General features: G+C 50.0%; 1 protein-coding gene across 1 annotated transcript in view; it reads right to left on the reverse strand.

The window, feature by feature from the left end:
• Positions 1–13,912, reverse strand: part of LOC107106186 (zinc finger protein 658B-like) — a 29,653-nt gene extending 15,741 nt beyond the window's left edge. The window contains exon 1 of the mRNA XM_015406294.1: positions 12,521–13,912. Within this exon, the coding sequence (XP_015261780.1) occupies positions 12,521–13,874 (1,354 nt within the window). The 5' untranslated portion in view covers positions 13,875–13,912. The remainder of the gene's footprint in view (positions 1–12,520) is intronic.
• Positions 13,913–20,469: the final 6,557 nt, after the last annotated feature.

Genomic DNA, 20,469 nt, shown 5'->3' on the forward strand with positions numbered 1-20,469 from the left:
AGGGGCAGGCGGCTCAGTGCGTCGGCGTGGCCCATCGCCTTTCCGGGCCGATGGACGAGGTCGTACGCATACCCCGCCAGGAAGATGGACCAGCGTAGCACCCTGGGCGAGGTTATCTGCGGTGTCTGCCGGTCGGGTGCGAGGAGGCCCAGCAGGGGCCGTACAAGTAGTGGTGAAATTTTTTCACCCCTGCCACGATTGCCAACGCCTCCTTGTCGATCTGCGCGTAGTTGCGCTCGGCCGACGACAGTGTCCGCGAGTAGTAGGCCACCGGGACCTCGCGACCATCCGGTAGTCTGTGCCCCAGGACCGCCCCGACCCCATAGGGGGAAGCGTCGCACGCCAGTACCACGGGAAGGGCCTCGTCAAAATGGGCGAGGACCGCATTAGAGACCAGGAGGTCCTTTATTGTTTGGAAAGCTGCGTCGTGTGGTGGCCCCCAGGCCCATTGCGCCGACTTGTCGAGGAGGCGGTGGAGCGGCTCCGCGACGGCCGCCTTCAGGGGCAAAAAGGAGTGGTAGAAGTTCACCAGGCCTAGGAACGCCTGTAGCTCCGTTTTGGACTTCGGGGCCGGGGCGTGTGTGATGGCTTCTACCTTGTCCTGGGAGGGGTGCAGGCCGGCGGCGTCCACCGCGAAGCCCAGAAACTCCACCCGCGGCACCCCCAGTAGGCACTTCTCCCGTTTCACCTTGAGGCCCGCCGCGTCGAAGCGTTGTAAAACGGCCCTCAGACGGTCTGCGAAGGACGAGGGGTCTGGCGCGGCGATCAGCACGTCGTCTAGAAACGGCTGAACTCCGGGGATGCCTTTAAGGAGGGAATCCATAAAAGATTGAAAGATCCCCGGCGCGACTGAGACCCCGAACTGGAGGCGGTGCACCTTGAAGGCCCCTTTGTGGGTCGCAATGGTCTGTGCCTCGGCCGTGGCGGCGTCCACCGGTAGCTGCTGGTACGCCTGGGCCAAGTCCAGTTTGCCGAACACCCGAGCCCCTGCCAGGGCTGCCAGCACTTGGCTTACTACCGGCACCGGGTACGCGTGGGGCTGCAGGGCTTTGTTTATGGTGCATTTATAGTCCGCGCAGATGCGGACGTCCCCGTTCGGCTTGAGTGGTGTGACAATGGGGGTCTCCCACCGGGCCGACGCCACCGGTTCTAGCACGCCTTGCTCAACTAGGCGATCGAGCTCGGCCTCCACCTTCGGCCTCATGGAGATCGGGGGCAGCCGGGCCCTGATGCGGATGGGGCGTATCGCGGGGTCTAGGTCCAGGGAAATGGCAGGGCCCGTGTACCGCCCCAGGGTCCCATCGAAGATGCGGGGAAATTCTGCGCACACCGCCCCGAAATCCTGCGCTCCAACCTGGTTGATGCCCGTAACGGAGAGCCCCAGGGCCTTGAACCAGGCCAGTCCCAACAAGCTGGAGAGGGGCCGGTCCACAACCAGTAGGTCCAGTTGGCCCTTGAAACCCTGAAACTGGACCCGGAACTTGCCCCAGCCCACCACCGCCACGGGGTTTTTGTTAAAGTCCCGTAACCGGAAACCCCGTGACTTCTGTAGTGGTGGCCCCCCCCGAGGACACAGTGCACGGAGCGTGTCCGCGGATATTATGGAGTAGGTCGACCCGGTGTCGATCTCCATGGTGCAGGGGGCTCCCTCTATGAGGACCGTCACATGCATTTTATTTGGGCCGTCGGGGGGCAGGTTACAGACCTGGTGCTGTGGAAAGTGGGACGACACGGTGTGGAGCTCCAGGGGCAGTTCCGCGGTGGTCTGGTGGGTGGCCGATCTCGGTCGTTGTCCCTTGGACCGGCAGACCTTGGCGATGTGTCCTGCCTTGTTGCAGGAACGGCAGACCGCATTCCGGAAACGGCACGACCTGCGTTCGTGATCCTCCCCGCAGCTGGCGCACTGACTTGGAGACGGGGCCTTGGAGGTCCTGGAGGATACGTGTTTTGATCGCTGCTGAGTCCGCTGTCGGAGTTGTAGGACTTCCTCTTGGTCCGAGACGTCGGAGCCGCTGCTCACTTGGGTACGGTGGACCGCCTTGGCGCGGCGGTCTTGTCGCGCTTGTTCGTATGCTGAGGCCTCCCGGATGGCCTTGTCCAGGCTCAGATCGTTCTGGCTCACCAGTTTCCTCTGCAGCTTCGGCTCCCGGAGTCCGACGAGGAACTGGTTCAGGAGGGTATCGTCGAGGCTGGGGAAGGAGCACCGGGTCGCCAGGCTCCGCAGCGCCGCCAGAAAATCGGAGGTGGTTTCGCTGGGGGCCTGAACTCTTGCGAAGAAGTCCAACCGCTCCACGTACTTCGTGGGTTTGGGAGCCAGATGGTCGGTCAGGGCCTGGACTAAGGAGCTGTATGACTCGTCCTTCGTTAGTTTGGGCGAGATTAAGTCCTTGAGGAGCCGATGGGTCTGGATTCCGCAGTGGCTCAGCAGGTAAGCCTTCTTCATCGCGTCATCCACCACCTTGTGGATGGTGAAGCGGCTCTCCAGCGTGTCCAGCCAGGTGTCCCACAGCGAGGGCTGGGAGAGATCGAAAGCGGGCAGGCTTTCTGTTGCGGTCGCGGTCGCCATTGTGCTGCCGCCACGTGGTGGGGTGGCCTCTGGAACGGCGATGGCGTCTGGAGCGTTGTGGAGGGCGCTGCTGCTCTCGGGGTCAGCAGGGAGCGAAGCGGAGCCGGGAGCTGCGCGATGAGCGGTTGCCGGAGAGCTGGGATGCGAAGCGGCGCGGTTTCCGGAGGTCTCGGCGTTGGGGCTCGGTGCGGGGCTCGTGTTGGCGTCCGGGTCTTTGTTCATGGGGTCGTGGATCCCACCTTCGTCGCCAGTGAAAAGTATGCAGACGGAGAGTGATTTCAGCAAAGCATACCTTTATTTAGTTCAGGACAAAGACGAAGGGACCAGCTCGCAGGCTGGTTTATGTACGTTCCGAAAACCCGCCACCAAGTACACCTATACACACACCCTACTCCCGATAGGCTATTTACAGTAACCGGGTGACCATTGGTCTCCCGGCTGAGAAGCTGGCCCACCGATAGGGCCGGCTAGGATCCTACGGACCCATTGTCTTTGGACATGAAGCTATTGAAGAGTTGTGTCTGGCCAGCCCGGGCAAGTCCGGGCATGTCAGGCTGAATACATTACACCCCTATTCCTGAATCTTCCCTCCCTAAAGAGTTTACAGGAAAAGGCCTCGTCTGCTTCCACACTCACCCGGGAAAGAGCTCTTCTCCGCTGCTTCAGGCGTAAGAACCCCTGCAGCGCTCCAGTGCTGAGAGAGCTCCGGGAGGGCGGGGGTGGTGGTGGAAGGAAGAGGTCGGGCAGGCAGGGGCGGCAGCAGGAGGGGACGAGAGGAACAAGCGGCTCTGAGAACTGAATGACAGGCTCAACCTGCCCCAGCTCCCTGAAAACTCCCTGCCCTCGTCCTGGTGTTAGCTCCCCTGACATGATTCGGGCACCCCGTCCCGGCGATGCCCGGAATAAGGCGCTCCTACTTTCGTTCTGAACCAGCTGGGAAAGTCCAGCTGCGGGCTGAAGGCACAGGGCAGCGCGGCACACTGGCATTGCACGCCGTGAGGGACACGGCAGCAGAGCCAGCAAGAGTGGAGGTTGGTTGGGTGGGGAAAGCGCCCGGCGGACACGCCGACAGGGTCTCCGCTCCCACTCAGCGTCCTCCTCGGCGGGACTATAAAATGCAAGCCAAAGGGCCGGGAGGCGACTAGGGACGTGCATGCACGTTTCCAAGGGCGAAAGCGGCTCTGCGCGGGTGCCTTACCATGTAATATGGTCACGAGGAGGTACTTTGCCGCTCACAATGGTGCCAGAGTCGTGCTCATGGTGTTCCCTGGATACAAAAAGCTTCGCCGCGGCTGCAAAAGCAACGGCGATGAGTCCTTTTTTTGTGCCTGTTCCCAGCAGTCATTTCGTAGAACAAGAGGTGCAGGAGCTCATTAGCATAACTCATTAGCATGACTTATTTGCATGTGCCACACCCCCTGACATCACCGGAAGTGTGTCAGAACTCAACACCCACCACTCTGGCTCCACTGGACTGTTTTGAATGGCTAGCTATTGGGGGGGTGTTGTGTTGGAACGTGCAGATCTGTCCTTGTAGAGGAGGGAGAGCTTGTACCTGAATAAAACTTGGTCTTAAAGTTTTGGACCAGGGGGCCAGGGGGAGCTCTGCAACTTACCTGGCTGCTTCTTGCTCTGACTAAGGGCTGCTGAGAGCAAAGGGGTGGGGCTTGTTGCATGTGCCCACCCCCTGGGCTCTTTACTGCCGGAGCTCTGCTCCTGTGCGCTCCTGCAGGAAATGACCCCTGCTGTTCGTAGCCAGGCGTATGTGCAACAAACTGAGCTACGCCTTCGGAGGTCTTCTAGGCTGGCGGGGGTGTTTTGGGGGGGCCAGGTGCAGTTTGGCACCCCTAAGGGCCGGCGCGGCGGGGAGGGGGCGCGACTCCATGCAGGATGGTTATAAAGGGCGGGGCGCCGCTACCAAGGCAGCGAGCGGGGGGAGGCCTGGCGGATGGCACGGGCTTGATGGTGTGACTCAGGCACGACTGGCCGGGCTCCGATTCCTCCGGGGCCGGACCTCGCCGGGGCAGGCTCGGGAGGCAATCACCGGTTGGGGGGGCTTTTGACGGGGGTGGGGTGGGGTGCAGTTTGGCGCCCTTGAGGGCCGCTGCGCCCTAGGCGAGCAGCTAGCTCGCCTAGTGGGTGAGCTGGCTTTGGGTTCTTGGTCTACAGTCCAATGCAGGTACAAAGAAACACACAAAGGAGATTGATGGTTTGTCGCACTTGATTTGTGTCGGGTGACGTTGGAGGGGAAGGGGGACCGGGTGGACTCCTGCAACAGAGGAGAAGTTTAGGTTCTGGTACTCTGCTTGTCAACATTTGCCAACATATGGCGCAAGTGGTTAAGATAAGGGCTGGTTCGCCCGCTAGGCGAACTAGCTGCTCGCCTAGGGCGCGCCAGCCCTCAGGGGTGCCAAACTGCACCCCACCCCCGCCGAAAGCCCCCCACCGCCGCCCTAACCGGGGTTAAAAATACTAATAAATAAAAATAAAATAAAAAGGCCTAGAAACCTAGGCCCCAGGAGGCCTGTGTGGGAGTGGAAAGCCAACAGCCTACAAGCCCCATAATGCTTAGCAGCAGTTTTAACCAATTGGTGTCCAGAGATTGTGTGAGGAGATTGTAACTTGAGCTTTGTGGGCTGTGGAACTGTGTTCTTTTCTCTTCTGCGTTCTTCCCTCACACAGAGTTAAACTGAGGGGACAGTCTGGTCTGAAAGAAAGATCCCTCACTTGGAACAGAGTGAGAACAGGCACAGGCCTGGTATAAAAACGCTGTGGGCCTTGAATACTAACCAGTTAAAAGAGAAATAGGTAGGACTTCTGGTTTATGGTGACACGATAGCGGATGCTTCTCCCAGACCTCTCAGGGAAGCGATCCGCACACCAGCGGTTTGGAGAGGGGGCGACTGGTTGCCCCCCCCTGGAGCCTTTGTGAAAGGCTCCTAGCCATGGGGTTTTGAAGGTTGGCCTCTTCGCCAGCGCGTTGCTGGAGAATTGAGGTGCTCTTCCACCCCGGCGGTCCTGCCACTGCTGCATCCATACTGGAACCAGAGCCGCTGACCGGGACAAGTGTCAGAGATCAGGCATATAAAACGTACCTTGAGCGAGGTCTTCGGACCATCAATGAACAGTAAGTCCAGTTAAATCAAAATGCCGGGAAGCACCCCTGGGAACGACAAGATGAGCGAGTGGGGGAGGGGGGCCCCTCCCATACGCATAGAGAAAATAGTGATTTGCCAAGGGGGAGCTGAAGAAAAAGCATCAAAATCTATTTTAAGAAATCAATAAGCCTGCCTATATGTGTTAGGGCAAATTTCAGAGACGTTAGCAGCTTTTTGAAAAAGTAAATAATCCACAAATATGGCGCGGAAAAAAACAGAGAAAGATAGACAAGCAAAAGTGAAACCACCGGGGAGCATGAGCCCGTGGCCGGAAGATGCCACTGAGTTTTCCAAACTGTTAGCGGACTCTTTGCGCCCTCTACTTGACCAGATGACGAACATCAACCAACAACTGACAGCTTTAAACCAAAATTTTGCAGCTCAGCAGCTCCAATTAACTGAGACTACAAAAAAGACGGAGCAAACAGTTGAGAAAGTGAAGGAAATGGATGCCAACTCCAAAAAGGTTAAGAAAAAGGTCCAGATGCTGGAAAAGAAGCAAGCTTTAGATGAATATCAACTTTTGCAGTTACAAATGGAAAATGCTAACCTAGTTCTCCGGTTCCAAGGGGTCTCTGAAGCAAAAGAAGAGAATCTAAAGCAACCGCTGAGTGATGCGCTAGCCCCAATCACAGATTTATTTATTTATTTATTTATTTATTTAGGTATTTTTACCCCGCTCTCCCCACAAGTGTAAGCAAAATGGATGTGGTTTATAGAACCTATTCCGTTTATAGCAAGAAAAATAATCTGCCTGGGGAGATAGTGGTTAGGTTCTCGAAGAGACATGTGAGGGACCAAATCCTGAAAGCAACTACAGGAACGTCCTTGAAAATTGGAGATAACGCCATCAGGATTTTAAAAGATATTCCATTTGAAATAAGGAAGAAGTATAAAGACTTGATTCTATTTTTACAAACAAACAGCATTCCTTACAGATGGTTGACCCCCGAACGTGTCATTTTCAAACTGCAGGATAAAAAAGAAAAAATTGACTCTGTTTCTAAAGCATGTGAGTTTCTGAGACTGCAACTGAGAGAGTCCGGTGAGGACGGCAAGGAAGAAGACGACAGCAAACCTAGTGATGAAATGGACTCTGCTACTTCCGATGAGGACTCTGCCTCCGAAAAGGGAGCAGCAGCCCCTAAGCGAGAATACCAATTAAGGATTAGAAAAGATAAAACAAAATGAAGGATGAAGAACTCTGAATTGTGCCTTAAGGTTTTTAATGATGCTCTTGTGATTTTCTTTAAATAGTGAAAAAAATGGTTTTAAAGATAAATAATACAGCTTGATCGACTATGTTCAATGTAATCATAGCATTTTAGACTAACACTGATACAAGCTATTGTAATGATCTCCTATTCTTGGGTTTTTAGTTTGGTTTCTTTCCTTTCTCCCATAGATATAGCTTTCCCTTCCCCTTTTTTCATTGTAGTTTATAGAAAATGCAATTAAAAAATCCTCTCCGGGGGCTTAAAAAAATAGAAATAGGTAGTCATGTTAGATTTATTTTGCCTTTGAACACTGTTATATATTTTAAGCCTTGTCTTGTTTTCCTTGCCCCATTACTGTATTAAAAAACTATTTGTTTAATGTTCTCTGCCCTGGTCATCATGCCTATGTTTCTTGGCTTAAAAGGGGCATTTTGGTTGGGCTTGGGAGGGTACTCTGGGCCTTCCCAAGGGACCATAAGTCCAGAGTGGTAGCAGCTGAAGGTGGCAACCCACGGGGGTCATGACAACATGGAAAGAAATAACCCTGTTTTGCCCACTAGATGCAATTTTTACCCAAGGAATAACCAGTAACTTATTCCCTGACAAAAATTGAAAAACACTTCAGTGGACCTGTATGAATTTAACTTTGTCAGTTCAATTGTCGTCTCCTGCCAAGGAGGATATGAGGATATGAGAGGAGAGGATTTCTGCTCTGCAGGAATGTTATAACATTTGGAAACAGGTTTAATGTTATCTACTGAGACAAACTGAGTTTCAGAACTATGATGCAAACGTGTTAAGTTCCCATACTCTGCTGAACGGGACTGAGAAAATCGGTACCAGTTCCCTTTATCGTGGTCCAAGAGAGACAGGATGTGGGTGCCATTCCAGATCGTAATCTCTCACACGGAGGTCCAGCCAGAGGAGATTTCTATGGATAAGGTCTTCTGTATTTTTGATACGTTTGTATTCATTTTGTATATTGAGAGGCTTTGTTGTTCTACAGAATGTTTCATTTAAGTTTGTAGTTCTGCATAACTGTCTCTTTAGATCCCGATTTCTTAGTGCCTGTGAGCACACTAATATGGAAGCTGTCACGGCCAGGTTTCAGAGGAGTTCAAGTGAATGGGTATAGTTAACATAGCAAAGTTAGATGGAATAATATCCAAGACACTAAGAGTGATATAATAATAATAATAATAATAATGTTTTTAATCCTTATCCATTTGTTTAAAGTTTTGATGGGTTTTTCTCAGCTTTTTTTCTTTCTTTGCTCAGTCTCACACGCTGAGAGTCCCACTTCGGTTTTCTAACTACCTTAGGAAAGAGCCATTTGCCAGTTCAGGATGCTGGCTGGTCACACTGCCTTACTTAGGATTGCCTCTTTTCTCCAAGATTTTGCAATGCAGAAGTCTTTTTACCAGTTTCAGAAAAGGCAAAAAGGAGCGGCTTGTGAAGTTTCCGCCTACAGAGAGCTCCACCCACAAAAAGGGCGAATCGCAAGAAAGGCCCTTCTTCATGGACCTCATTCCCAAGCCCTTGAAACCCAGGGCAATCAAAGCTAAAGATTCCAAAGCCGTTCAAAATTAGTCTCTTCCCTGCTGTTCTTTGTCCTAATTAACAAGGTTTCAGCTCTGGATAAAACCCACTCCGCATTACCCCCTGTCATCTTCTAACATATTATTTTATTTCTCTTTAAAGGTGTAGGCCTTAGAGCCCAGGGAGCAAAAGGTCCTGGAGCCCGAACAGTTCATGAAATTGCTCCTGTATCACCCATTGCAGGAGTCCCCTGTCCCCTCAGCAGGATAGAGAGACGACCCAGAGCTGGACTGAGGGAAACTGCTAATTTCTTTGCACTTATGTGGTAGGCCTAACTAGAGAGAAATTGTATATTAGAAATGCCCTGTTAGGAGATATTATGAAGGAAGGCTTTGTCAAGTTGTCAGATATTGTTTAAAATTCTTTCCCACATGTCAGTCAGTCTGGCCTGCTGAGTGAGAGAGGAGGCCCAGAGCTTCGTGAAGGGAACTGCTAAATTCTTCGCAGGCCCGAGAGAGAGAACTGAGGAGTCTCCCTTGAACTGAGGCACGAATGTCTTGGCAGCTCCACAAAGTGGCAGCCAACATCTTACCTGAACGTCAATTATTACTGAACCAAAATTACATTGTCAGTGGCATCCATTCACTATTAATTTTAGGGGGAAAGAGAAAAAAAATAAAGAAATTGAAAGTTTCCCCACCCCATCACCCCTGTCAGTCTTCTTTAACACTGCAGTCCACAGGAAAGTTTACTTCAGTGGGTTTAGAAAATTGTGACTCTGTTCTGCTTTGCTGGATATTTCCTCTACCTCCAGGGTAAACTGTGGAGCCAGTCTCCTGTCTGAAGAAGGAAAAGGACACTAGAAAGAAATCCTCACCAGTGCCCCAAGGGGACTCATGTTTGAGGCCAGGACAGAGACTCCAGCAGAGATACCTCCCAGACTGCCCTAGAAATTTCCAGGGTCTAAAGCACAGAGGCAGGAGGATCCCAGGAGCAAACAGAACAGGTGGACACAGTCCATGTTCAGGCACGACCAGGATAGCAAATTGCCCACAATGGAATGCATTGTGAAAGGAGAGGGGGCTGCTGGAGCAGCCATGGGGGAGGGTTCCTTTCTGTTCCCTGCGGGGGGGGGGGAGATGGCGGGGGATGCCCACCTAAGCTTCACCATTATCATCTTTGCAGAAAGGGGGGGAATTTTATTAAATGTGTGATGGTGACGGCAGTGGAGGGATTACCACGTGGCCTCCCTCAAGCTGAGGGGGAGAAGCTAAAGTAAACCTGACTTCAATCTCACTTTGTCAGGCCATGTGTGCCATAAAATGTAATGCCAGGTAATGGAGATGTTAACTCTATAAAGGACGCAGGAAAACCCAGTGAACGATATAAATTTTTACTGAAAGTACACAAACATGCTTAAAACACAAACACTTTTACTGTAATATCTTTATTTACGAGTCTTTGATAACTGGCACCTCTTACTCTGAATTAGTGCATCCAACTCTGGAGTCAAGGTCTGAACTCTGGAGTCAAGGTCTGTGCTGTAGCAATCTTGAGCATGCTGTTCGGGTGGGTCTCTGTAAGCTGAGACATACTTTTGATTTACTGACATTAATTATAAAAAAGCACTGCTCCTCGATGTACATTGTCCCAAACACGCAGAATTTTAGAAGCAAAAGCCTTAAGTTAGGGGAAATTCGGAAACCAAAACTGGTCAAATTGGCTAAGGTCGACTTCAGAAAGCGTATCCTTCAGTAAAACATCAAGATCAGGGTGCTCCCCCACCTACCAATGAAAGGATGACAGAAATCACAGCTTGTGCACTTCGGGTCTTCTACATACCCACCCAATTTAGCCCCCTTAAACTAAAATTAGCTCTGTAAAACATCCAAAATATCCTAACTTGGGTTAGAACGGATAAAAGGAAGTACTTCTTCACCCAAAGAGTGATTAACACATGGAATTCACTGCCACAGGAAATGGTGGCGGCTACAAGCATGGACGGCTTCAAAAGGGAATTAGAGAAGCATATGGAGCAGAGGTCTATCAGTGGCTATTAGCCACAAGGTATAGATAGGGACTCTGGGGCAAGTGATGCTCTGTCTTCTTGGTGCTTGGGGGCAGTGTTCCCTCTAAGCTGAGTTAGTGTGAGCTAGCTCACAGTTTTTTAACCTCCATCTCACACATTTTTGTCCTAGCTCAGGAAGTATGGCTCCAGAGCAAACTAGTTTATGTTGTAGCCAAATTGCTTGCTCACAACTTTAATGCCAGGAGCTCACAAAGTAGATTTTTTGCTCACAAGACTCCACAGCTTAGAGGGAACATTACTTGGGGGGGGTCAACAGTGGGAGGGCTTCTAATGTCCTGGCTCCACTGGTGGACCTCCTGATGGCACCTGGTATTTCTGGCCACTGTGTGATAGAGTGTTGGACTGGATGGGCCTTTGGCCTGATCCAACGTTGGCGTCTCTTATGTTCTTATGTAACTCTTCTGACATATTAATAGTGGCTGTAATATTTATCAATAGTGGCTATAGTAAATGTCAATGAAGCGAATTGGGAAAAACCCTAATCCTTTTTATGCATGGGGTGGGAAATATGGGGCATCCACTTATTTTAAAGAGCTATGGCCCTTCCTTAGCTGAGGTTGTTTTTCCCCCCCTCCTTCCGACAGATAAAGAAACCCTTAATGATGGGCTGGCAATGGCTTGGAAGGGAGGACGTTATTTACCATTTCATGTCTGGGATGTTATTTACCATTTCAGCTGCCTATTTCCACACACTAAGCCTCTATCAGAGGAGCAAAATACACACACACCCTTTAGGCCTGCTGGCCACTCTAACGCCGACACTTTTCCAAACTAAAGTAGTTAGACAAAAAAAATATCAATTTTCTCACTCTGCTCAAAGAACACACAATCTCAATGGAGGAATTCAAGGGGGGTCATGAGGAGTCAGAGGTGGGGAGTAAGTCTTGGCTCATGGCTTAGTCCTGGTTGTTTCTGGTTCACAGGGTCAGAAAGAAACAGTTTGTAAATTAGGGATGCTCTCTTATGTAAATAAAAAAGGGGCTGCAGTTGCTCAGAGGTTAAACGTGCTGAGTTGCAGATCGGAAGGGCAGTAGGTCGGCAGTACGAAAACCTAGTGCCATGTGACAAAAGTGAGCTCCTGTCTCTGGCCCCAGCTCCTGCCAACCTAGCAGTTCGATAGCAAAAAACTGAAGTAGATAAATAGGTACCACTTCGGTGGGAAGGTAACAGTGTTCCGTGCGCCTTGGCATTTAGACATGCGGGCCACATGACCACGGAAAACTCTTTGGACAGTGCTGGCTCTTCAGCTTGGAAATAGAGATGAACACTGCCCCCTAGAGTTGGATTCGACTGGCTTTCAAGCAAGGGAAAGCTTTACTCTTTGGTATCTACCATCCTCAGTTTGCATATCGCTGCACAGGATTTGGAAAACAGAAATGTTTTTGCCAGTCTTACATAATGTCAGAAAGCGTTAGCTTGGCAGATACTCTGAAGTAATGAGTTTCGAAAAGGATGGCAACCACTCAAAGTTAACTACTTTGTAAATCTCCAGTATCCGAGCATTTGAAGAAGAGCCTCATCTGAACCAATTATGGAAAGTTTCATCCTTGCAGGGATTCTCTGAGAAACAGGAAGGAAGGACCTCTGTCTAAAGCTCTTGACACAGTGTTACCATTTATGAGGTTCCTCCCCTGTATGGACTCATCACTGCTTCAGGAGATATGAGCTGGTCTTGAAATCCTTCCACCCTGAGGGCACATTCTGGTTTTCCTCCCTGTGAGATCTAGTTCAGTCTTCAATCATGGCTAAAGCTCTTCCACAGTACAAGAATTCTTAGATGCTGTTGAATCTCTGTCCACACCCTGGACATTTAAAAGGTTTCTCTCCTCTGTGAATTCCTAGGTGCCGTTCAAGAGCTGCCCTCTGACTGAATTTATTCTGTTCTCTGAGCATTCAAAATGATTCTCCTCTTTGTGGATTCTTTGATGCCTCTGAAGAGTGCCACTCCAACTGAATCTCTTTCCACATTCTGAGCACTCAAAAGGTTTCTCCCCTGTGTGGGTTCTCTGATGCTGTTGCAGACAGGCATTCTGACTGAATTTCTTTCCACACTCTGAGCATTCAAAAGGTTTCTCCCCTGTGTGGGTTCTTTGATGCCTTTGAAGAGTGCCACTCCCACTGAATCTCTTTCCACACTCTGAGCATTCAAAAGGTTTCTCCCCTGTGTGGGTTCTTTGATGCCTTTGAAGAGTGCCACTCCCACTGAATCTCTTTCCACACTCTGAGCATTCAAAAGGTTTCTCCCCTGTGTGGGTTCTTTGATGCCTTTGAAGAGTGCCACTCCCACTGAATCTCTTTCCACACTCTGAGCATTCAAAAGGTTTCTCCCCTGTGTGGGTTCTTTGATGCCTTTGAAGAGTGCCACTCCCACTGAATCTCTTTCCACACTCTGAGCATTCAAAAGGTTTCTCCCCTGTGTGGATTCTTTGATGCTGTTGAAGATTGCCACTCTGACTGAATCTCTTTCCACACTCTGAGCATTCAAAGGCCTTGTCTGCTTTGTGGGTTCTCCGATGCTTTCGAAGATTGTCACGCTTACCAAATTTCTTTCCACACTCTGAGCATTCAAAAGATCTCTCCCCTGTGTGGTTTCTTTGGTGCAGTTGAAGATGACAACTCTGACTGAATTTCTTCCCACACTGTAAGCATTCAAAGAGTTTCTCCCCTGTGTGGGTTCTCTGATGCCACTGAAAACTGCAACTCTCACTGAATCTCTTTCCACCCTCTGAGCATTCAAATGGTTTCTCCCCTGTGTGGATTCTTTGATGCTGTTGAAGATGGCTACTCCGACTGAATCTCTTTCCACCCTCTGAGCATTCAAATGGTTTCTCCCCTGTGTGGATTCTTTGATGCTGTTGAAGATGGCTACTCCGACTGAATCTCTTTCCACCCTCTGAGCATTCAAATGGTTTCTCCCCTGTGTGGATTCTTTGATGCTGTTGAAGATGGCTACTCCGACTGAATCTCTTTCCACCCTCTGAGCATTCAAATGGTTTCTCCCCCGTGTGGGTTTTTTGATGCCGTTGAAGACTGTGAATGTGACTGAATCTCTTTCCACACTCCGAGCTTTCAAATGATTTCTTACCCGTGTGCTTTCTTTCGTGCTTTTGAAGAGTGGAATTCGTACTGAATTTCTTACCACACTCTGAGCATTCAAAAACCTTCTCTGCTGTGTTTATTCTTTGGTGTACAAGAAACTGTGTTCTGTATCTGAAGTACTTTCTACAATAAAAGCATTTACATGCCTTCATTATAATGTGGTTTGGAAAAAATACATTACCCTTTCTTCCACTGGAGAACATCATTCCAGTCTTAGAGCAGATAGATGGCTTCACCCCTGAATGAGTCCACTGGTGACAGCTGTGGACTGGGATTTCATGGAAGCCCCCTCCTCTGCAAAAAATGGACTTAACCCCTCTCTTCACTGAATGGCTTCCTTCCTGCCTCTGTGGTCCATGTCTATTCATGACGTTTCCTTCAGCCTGTTCATTCTTGGCTTTTTCCAGTGAGAACCTCTGAAATTCCTCAACTGACTCCTCGACATCTCCTGCTGGAATAAAGAGGGAGTTCCTGTTACCACCCACACAATAAGCGAAGCTACCAATCCTGATTCATTAGTGTGCATTTTGTCTCCAAAGCTGCAGGTTGCAACCTTTCCCTGGCCAGCCCTCCAGTAGACCTGTTTTTATATTCTGACTATCCCTTCCCTCTACAAAACGCCCCAAAAATCCGTTAAGAGAAAAGTGGCAAAGATTTGTTCCTTTGCCCTTCCCAGTTGCCTTGGCAAGCAGGTCTTTTGATGATGAAATACAAAAAGTGACATTGATTTCTAGTTTTGTGACTGTACAGAGTTTCCTTCCAGATGTGATGAGACAGAAGAGGAGCTGGTCTTCAGGCTCCAGTAACACATGACTGCTTGGCTAAGGGGGGGAATCTGGACCTCACCAAGCGAACCCCAGTTCTAAGGGAACTCCCTGTTTTTTGAAAGAAATGCCAGTTGTTGGGGGCGGGAGGCCTAGAATCATAGAAGCATAGTGTTGGAAGGGACCTCCTGGGTCATCTAGTCCAACTCCCTTCACAATGCAGGAAATTCACAAATACCTCCCCCCCCTCCAAACCCACAGTGACCGCAGTTCAACGCCCAGAAGATGAGAAAAAAACTTCCAGGATCCCTTGCTGAACTGGCCTAGAGACATGTAGCTGACTACGGGAGACAAACTCATCCAGCAATGCTGTTCTGAAGTAAATACCTCACCGCTCCCTGGGATATCCGGTATTTAAAGACAATGGAACTCCTAAAGGCTCAGCCCCAGGAAGAATTCCCAAGATTTCAGGACCCCTCCCTCCTTACCCAGAAAGCTTTGTAATTCTTCCCAACCCAGAGCTCCTTAGAAGTGAAGCAGAAATCCACCATGGCTGTTTTCTGCCCCTTCCCTTGACAGAAGGATGAAGCACACTCACTTCCAGCCCATTCACTCAGTAAGGAAATATTTTCTTGAGATCCTGTTGAGGAACTCTCCACTTCTCCGTCTGTGTCTACGTCAGTCTTTCGTACATCTGTGCCTTCTTTGGGAGAGAGAAAAGTGGAGGAAGAGTCACACAAGGCCTTTGTCTGTCTCCACCTCAGTCCGTGACTCCCACCCTGCCTCTCACGCTGGCCACAACACTGGCCACAGTTGCCCCTGAACCAGCCAGGTGTTTCAGCTGCTTTCACTGCCACCTCGACTCCTGGAGTCCTCCCGGGGGGCCGTGATTACAGGCCCAAGCCTCAGAATGACATACTGCTGCTCAATATTTTGATTCACACATCATCGCAATGGCAGTCATTCACACCTTTGGCAGAGATCCTTACCCAGAGAGGCCACGTTCCCATAGTTGTCCAGCATGACTTCCAAGTAGAGAGCTCTTTGGCCTGGATCCAACAGGGCCCATTCTGCCTCGGTGAAATATACAGCCACGTCCTCAAAGGAAGCTGGAGACTGAAAGAAAAAGCAGATTTCCTCATCAGAGATCATGCCGAGCAAGACTGCCCTCTGGAAAGGGGCATTCTGGGATGCCCGGGATGGAGAGCATGGCAGCGGTCAAGGGAGTGGCACTCAGAGCCTCTCTCGCTCGGACACCACAGAAGAAACGGCAGGAGCAAAAGCCCACGAGAAAGAAGGGGGGACTCAGGCGGTCCCCTGCTCATCTCCCCTACCTGGACTGCAGGGGAAGCAGATGTTTCCACTTTTCCACAAGGATGACTGCTCGATACCATTTCATCACTGCCTGTGAGGGAGAGAACATTGGAAGAATGGGGGTTAGCCTAGACTTTGTATGTTGTTTGCTTCTTTGAATCCTGCTTCTTTTTAAAAAATAATAATAATGTTTTTGGAATTTTTAAAGGAATACAGAATAAAGAAAAGGGGTGAGAGAAAAGAATAAAAGGTAAAATTACCAAACCACATTATAAAGGGCACCTTTTGCAAATATAAAGGATAATCCTTGATTCAAATACATAAAGTTTTAGGGGAAATATATGACATACAAAAGGGGGAATGAGGAAGGAAGGGGAAGAGAGAGAGAAAGAGAGAGAAAAACAAAGAAGGCAAACTGATGGGGGGAGGGAAATGAAAAGAGGGAGGAAGAGAGAGAGAGAGAGAGAGAAAGAAAGAAAGCAAATAGTTGAGGGAGGGAGAGGAAGGAAGGAAGGAAGGGGAAGAGAGAGAGAAAGAAAGAAAGCAAATAGTTGAGGGAGGGAGAGGAAGGAAGGAAGGGGAAAAGACAGAGAGAAAGGTGGAAAGAAAGAGACAAATGCCTTGTCCAAGCTGGCTGGTGGAGGAGGGCTTTTAGAATGCATTTAAAATTTAAGTTGCTTTCTTTCTCTGCCCCCCCCCCCAAGCCTACCCAGGGAGGGAAACACTGGCTGGGGAAGGGAAGACCAATCGGGGAGCCATGCCTCCCCTTTGCTTCCCCAGCCACCCAGTGGGAGGGCTTCTAATGTCCTGGCCCCACTGCTGGACCTCCTGGTGGCAGCTGGTATTTCTGGCCACTGTGTGACACAGAGTGAGTGTTGGACGGGATGGGCCATTGGCCTGATCCAACATTGGCTTCTCTTATGTGTGAAAGAGCCACATGCGGCTCCCGCGCCACAGCTTGGCCACCCCATAATATATTAACATTTCTATCTTACCTGAGCCCGTTCGTGGGGAGGGCGGGGTATAAATACAATGAAATAAATCAATAAATAAATTATCAATCTTATCAGTTACATGATAAAACATGGACAACCTCATAAAAATTTGTATATCATTTTAACATAACACTTTGTTGTGACAAGAATCATATGGAATAAAACATCTTTACTATTTCATACTGCAACTTTCATATAATATAAACCATTCAACCACATGACTACAAAGATTGGTTATAGTAATCATAGAAAACTTGCCAGTTATTTTCAAATTCGCCTTTCAGTCTCTGATTAATGAAGTTAGTCAGTTTTGCCATAGCAGCATATGCTTGCATTTTGTCTACACACTTCTCAAGAGTTGGACAATCTTCTATTTTCTGCTTGAATCCTGCTTCATGCACCCCTGTTCCCATGGCTGTGAAACCTTGCCCTGTGTACACTCGAGAAAATGTGTAACAACTGTGAGTAAACTCGAGGGAGAGGTGGAAGAGAAGCACCAGGTTCCTATCAGCCTTGGTGGTGGAGGTGATGGTGGGGAGGTATAAACACACTACCAACACATTTCAGATTTCTGTGACACTTGGAACTTATCCTGTGAACCCCAGAGCTCAAAACAGTGACAACATCTATGCTCAATCAGACCAAAGGCCCCAACGCGCCAATCTCCCACCGACTGGGCCCTCACATGTTTCCTTGAGTCTGAGCTTCCAGGAAAAGGGAGGTCAAACTATAGGTCAGAATCTCATCTGTCCAAAAACCCAGACGTGACATTAGCACCTCTGAAAAATCTAGGATAATATCAAGGAGTTTCTAGACTGTCTGCTGATGCTCTGATGTCACAGGTCTAGATTTTCAGCAGGATGAGACATCACCATGACAACCATATCCTTCTCTGGCCCCACCCCCAAAGTTCCCAGGGATGCCGGGGTAACTTTCCTTTTTTGAGCCACCTTGAGTTTCTCTAACGGAAGGTATGTGAGATGGGAATATTTTAGTTAACACATGGAATTCCCTGCCACAGGAAGTGGTGGCAGCTTCAAGAGGGGATTTATTGAACCACAAGGTATAGGTGGAACACTCTGTCTGGGGCAGTGATGCTCTGTATTCTTTGTGCTTATGAGGCAATAGCAGGAGGGGTTTAGGAGCTCTGGTCTTGCTGGTGGAACTCCTCATGGCCCCTGTGTTTTGGCCACAGAGTGTTGGACTAGATGGTCCACTGGACTGATCCAAAATGGCTTCTCTTCTGTTCTTATGTCCTAATGAGAATGGAATTGCCCTCCACAAATCTGTATAATTCTCCCTTCAAGTGGTGGCTACCATGGCACTGAGTCTCAGAAGTCCACTCTTTTTTCTCCTCTCCTGAACCTTCTATCCCATAATTTTACGATGTGCCCAGATTTGGGCACAAGGCACCCTTACCACGTGAGAGGGCATCCTGGGCATGCTCCGGGGCTTGCACCCACTGCTCCTCCTCCGAAGGAGATCCTCCCTCCTCAGAGAACTTTGCTTCCATCTTTACAGGCGTTCCCCACATCTGAAACAGCAGTAAGAGAGACAGGTCAGAGGAGGAATGCTAAAGATAATGGAGGAAAATCCTGCCCCATCCCCATCCTCACCCCTGTCTTGATCAACAGAGCTGCTTCAACCGCAGCAGCAGGGATCAGGGTTGTGGTTTTCTAACAACCCTGGTGAAGTATCTGGAGGGATACATACTGGGCAGGGAGGCCGTAGGCTAAGGTTGGAGATCACAGCTTGAATGGACCGCATGAAGCTCCCTCACCTGTCCTGCCTGCCTCTTCTCCTCTGCCTGACTCAGGAGGAAACCTTCGGCCAGGGCCACCGCCTGGGAACTGGTCTCCGGCCCACATCCTCTGACCCAGCCCTGCATTTCCTGGGGCAGGAGAGTCAGGAACTGCTCTAGGATCACCAGGTCCAGCATCTGCTTCTTGGTGTGCCTCTCCGGCTCCAGCCAGTGGTGGCAGAGTCCATGGAGCTGGCTGCAAACCTCTCGAGGCCCAGCAGCCTCATGGTAGCGGAACTGCCGGAAGCGCTGGCAATGGACATCTAAGGTCACGGTGTCCTGATGCAGGACCTCTGGCACCGCTCTTTCCCAGGATTCAACACGACTCCCTGCCTGGATGGGACGGGGGTCTTCCCTTGGTCTCTTGCCAATTCCTGGTCTTTCTGGGTCCTGCTCTCCCATCTCCTTCCCCTTCTGTTGGGCCACCTGCGAATGCAAAAAGATGCCTTTGCTTACTTGGCATAAAGAGGAAGAGGGGAATACATCCAAAGGGCAGACAGGAATCTAAAGTAGATGGAGCTACAAGTCCTGCCACACAAGAGAATGGACAAGGAGAAAATTGTGTTTTCTGCAGTGCTGATTGTGTGAGCTTAGGCAGATCATGAGAGGGAGGGCAGGGAGGGTTGCCTCAGTGCTTAGTTCTCCTGGCCCTCTCTTACATGCCCAGAGTTTGGCTGGAGATGCTGGAGGTTTTTTGTCATCTTCTGGGCATGGAACAGTGGTCACTGGGGGTGCGGGGGAGGTATTTGTAAATTTCCTGCATTATGCAGGGGGTTGGAGTAGATGACCCCGAGGTCCCCTCCAACACTATGGTTCTATAAATATTTCTGTACACAGAGAGTGATTAAAATGTGGAATTCCCTGCCACAGGATGTCGTCACGGCCACCAATTCTCCCTCTAAGCTGTGGAGTCTTGTGAGCAAAGAGTCTGTTTTGTGAGCTACTGGCATTAAAGTTGTGAGCGAGCGATTGGGCTACTCCATAAAATTACTTTGCTCTGGAGCTATCCTTCCTGAGCTAAAACAAAAACGTGTGAGCTGGCTCACACTAACTCAGCTTAGAGGGAAAACTGATGGCCACAGGAATTTCATAGGGGACTAGAGAGATTCATGGAGGATCAGTCTCTCAATGTCTACTAGCCATGGTGACTGAGGGGAACCTCCACATTCAGAGGCACTAATCCTCTGACTCCCAGAGACAGGAGGCAGCATCAGAGGAAGGCCTCGGCCTCTCTGCCCCATTGCTGGCCTCCAGAGGAACTGGTTTGGTCACTGTGGGAGGCAGTACCAGATGGACTCTTTTGGTGTGATCCAGCAGGGCTTTTCTGATGTTCTTACAATAGGGGTCCTGTTGCTGAGGTCACAATCCTCATGGTGATGTGTTCCCAGGTACCCTCTGTCCCTCCTGGCCGTCTGGATGTGGGCAGGCCGATATGGGGGGGGGGAAGCGTGGGTCTCTGCCCGTCCCAAGGGAGTTGCCTTGGGCTGTGACTCAGGGGCATTGGGGGTGTTTCCATCAACACCAGGGATCTTGCTAGGCTCTCTCTGCCTCTCAACTGGTTGTTGTTGTTGTTTTAAATTCCCCTCTCCTCTGCTGGGGGGCCTTGGATACCCACTAGCAACCCCGTGGCCCCACACTGGCACTGAATCTTAGGATGGGGCTGTGGCTGATTCCCATTAAGTTGGGAGTTCCTCCCTCTCTCCACCCAGGTGCCTCCCTCTGAATCTGTTCCCCACACACACACACAATGACCTTTTCCACTTCTAGACCACATTAAGGCTCTTCGCCTCCCACACACACAACTGAAACCACCAGCAACAGTTTCATACTCTTGTACTTAAAGACACTGATTATTCCCCCCACCCGCCCACCCCCCGTTACACAGCAGAGCAAAAGTGGTTCCTAAATAGGGCTGCCCGCCTGGAGG

The sequence above is a fragment of the Gekko japonicus genome, unplaced genomic scaffold, assembly GCF_001447785.1.
Source record: "Gekko japonicus isolate JY-2015 unplaced genomic scaffold, Gekko_japonicus_V1.1 scaffold1578, whole genome shotgun sequence".
Classification (NCBI taxonomy): domain Eukaryota; kingdom Metazoa; phylum Chordata; class Lepidosauria; order Squamata; family Gekkonidae; genus Gekko; species Gekko japonicus.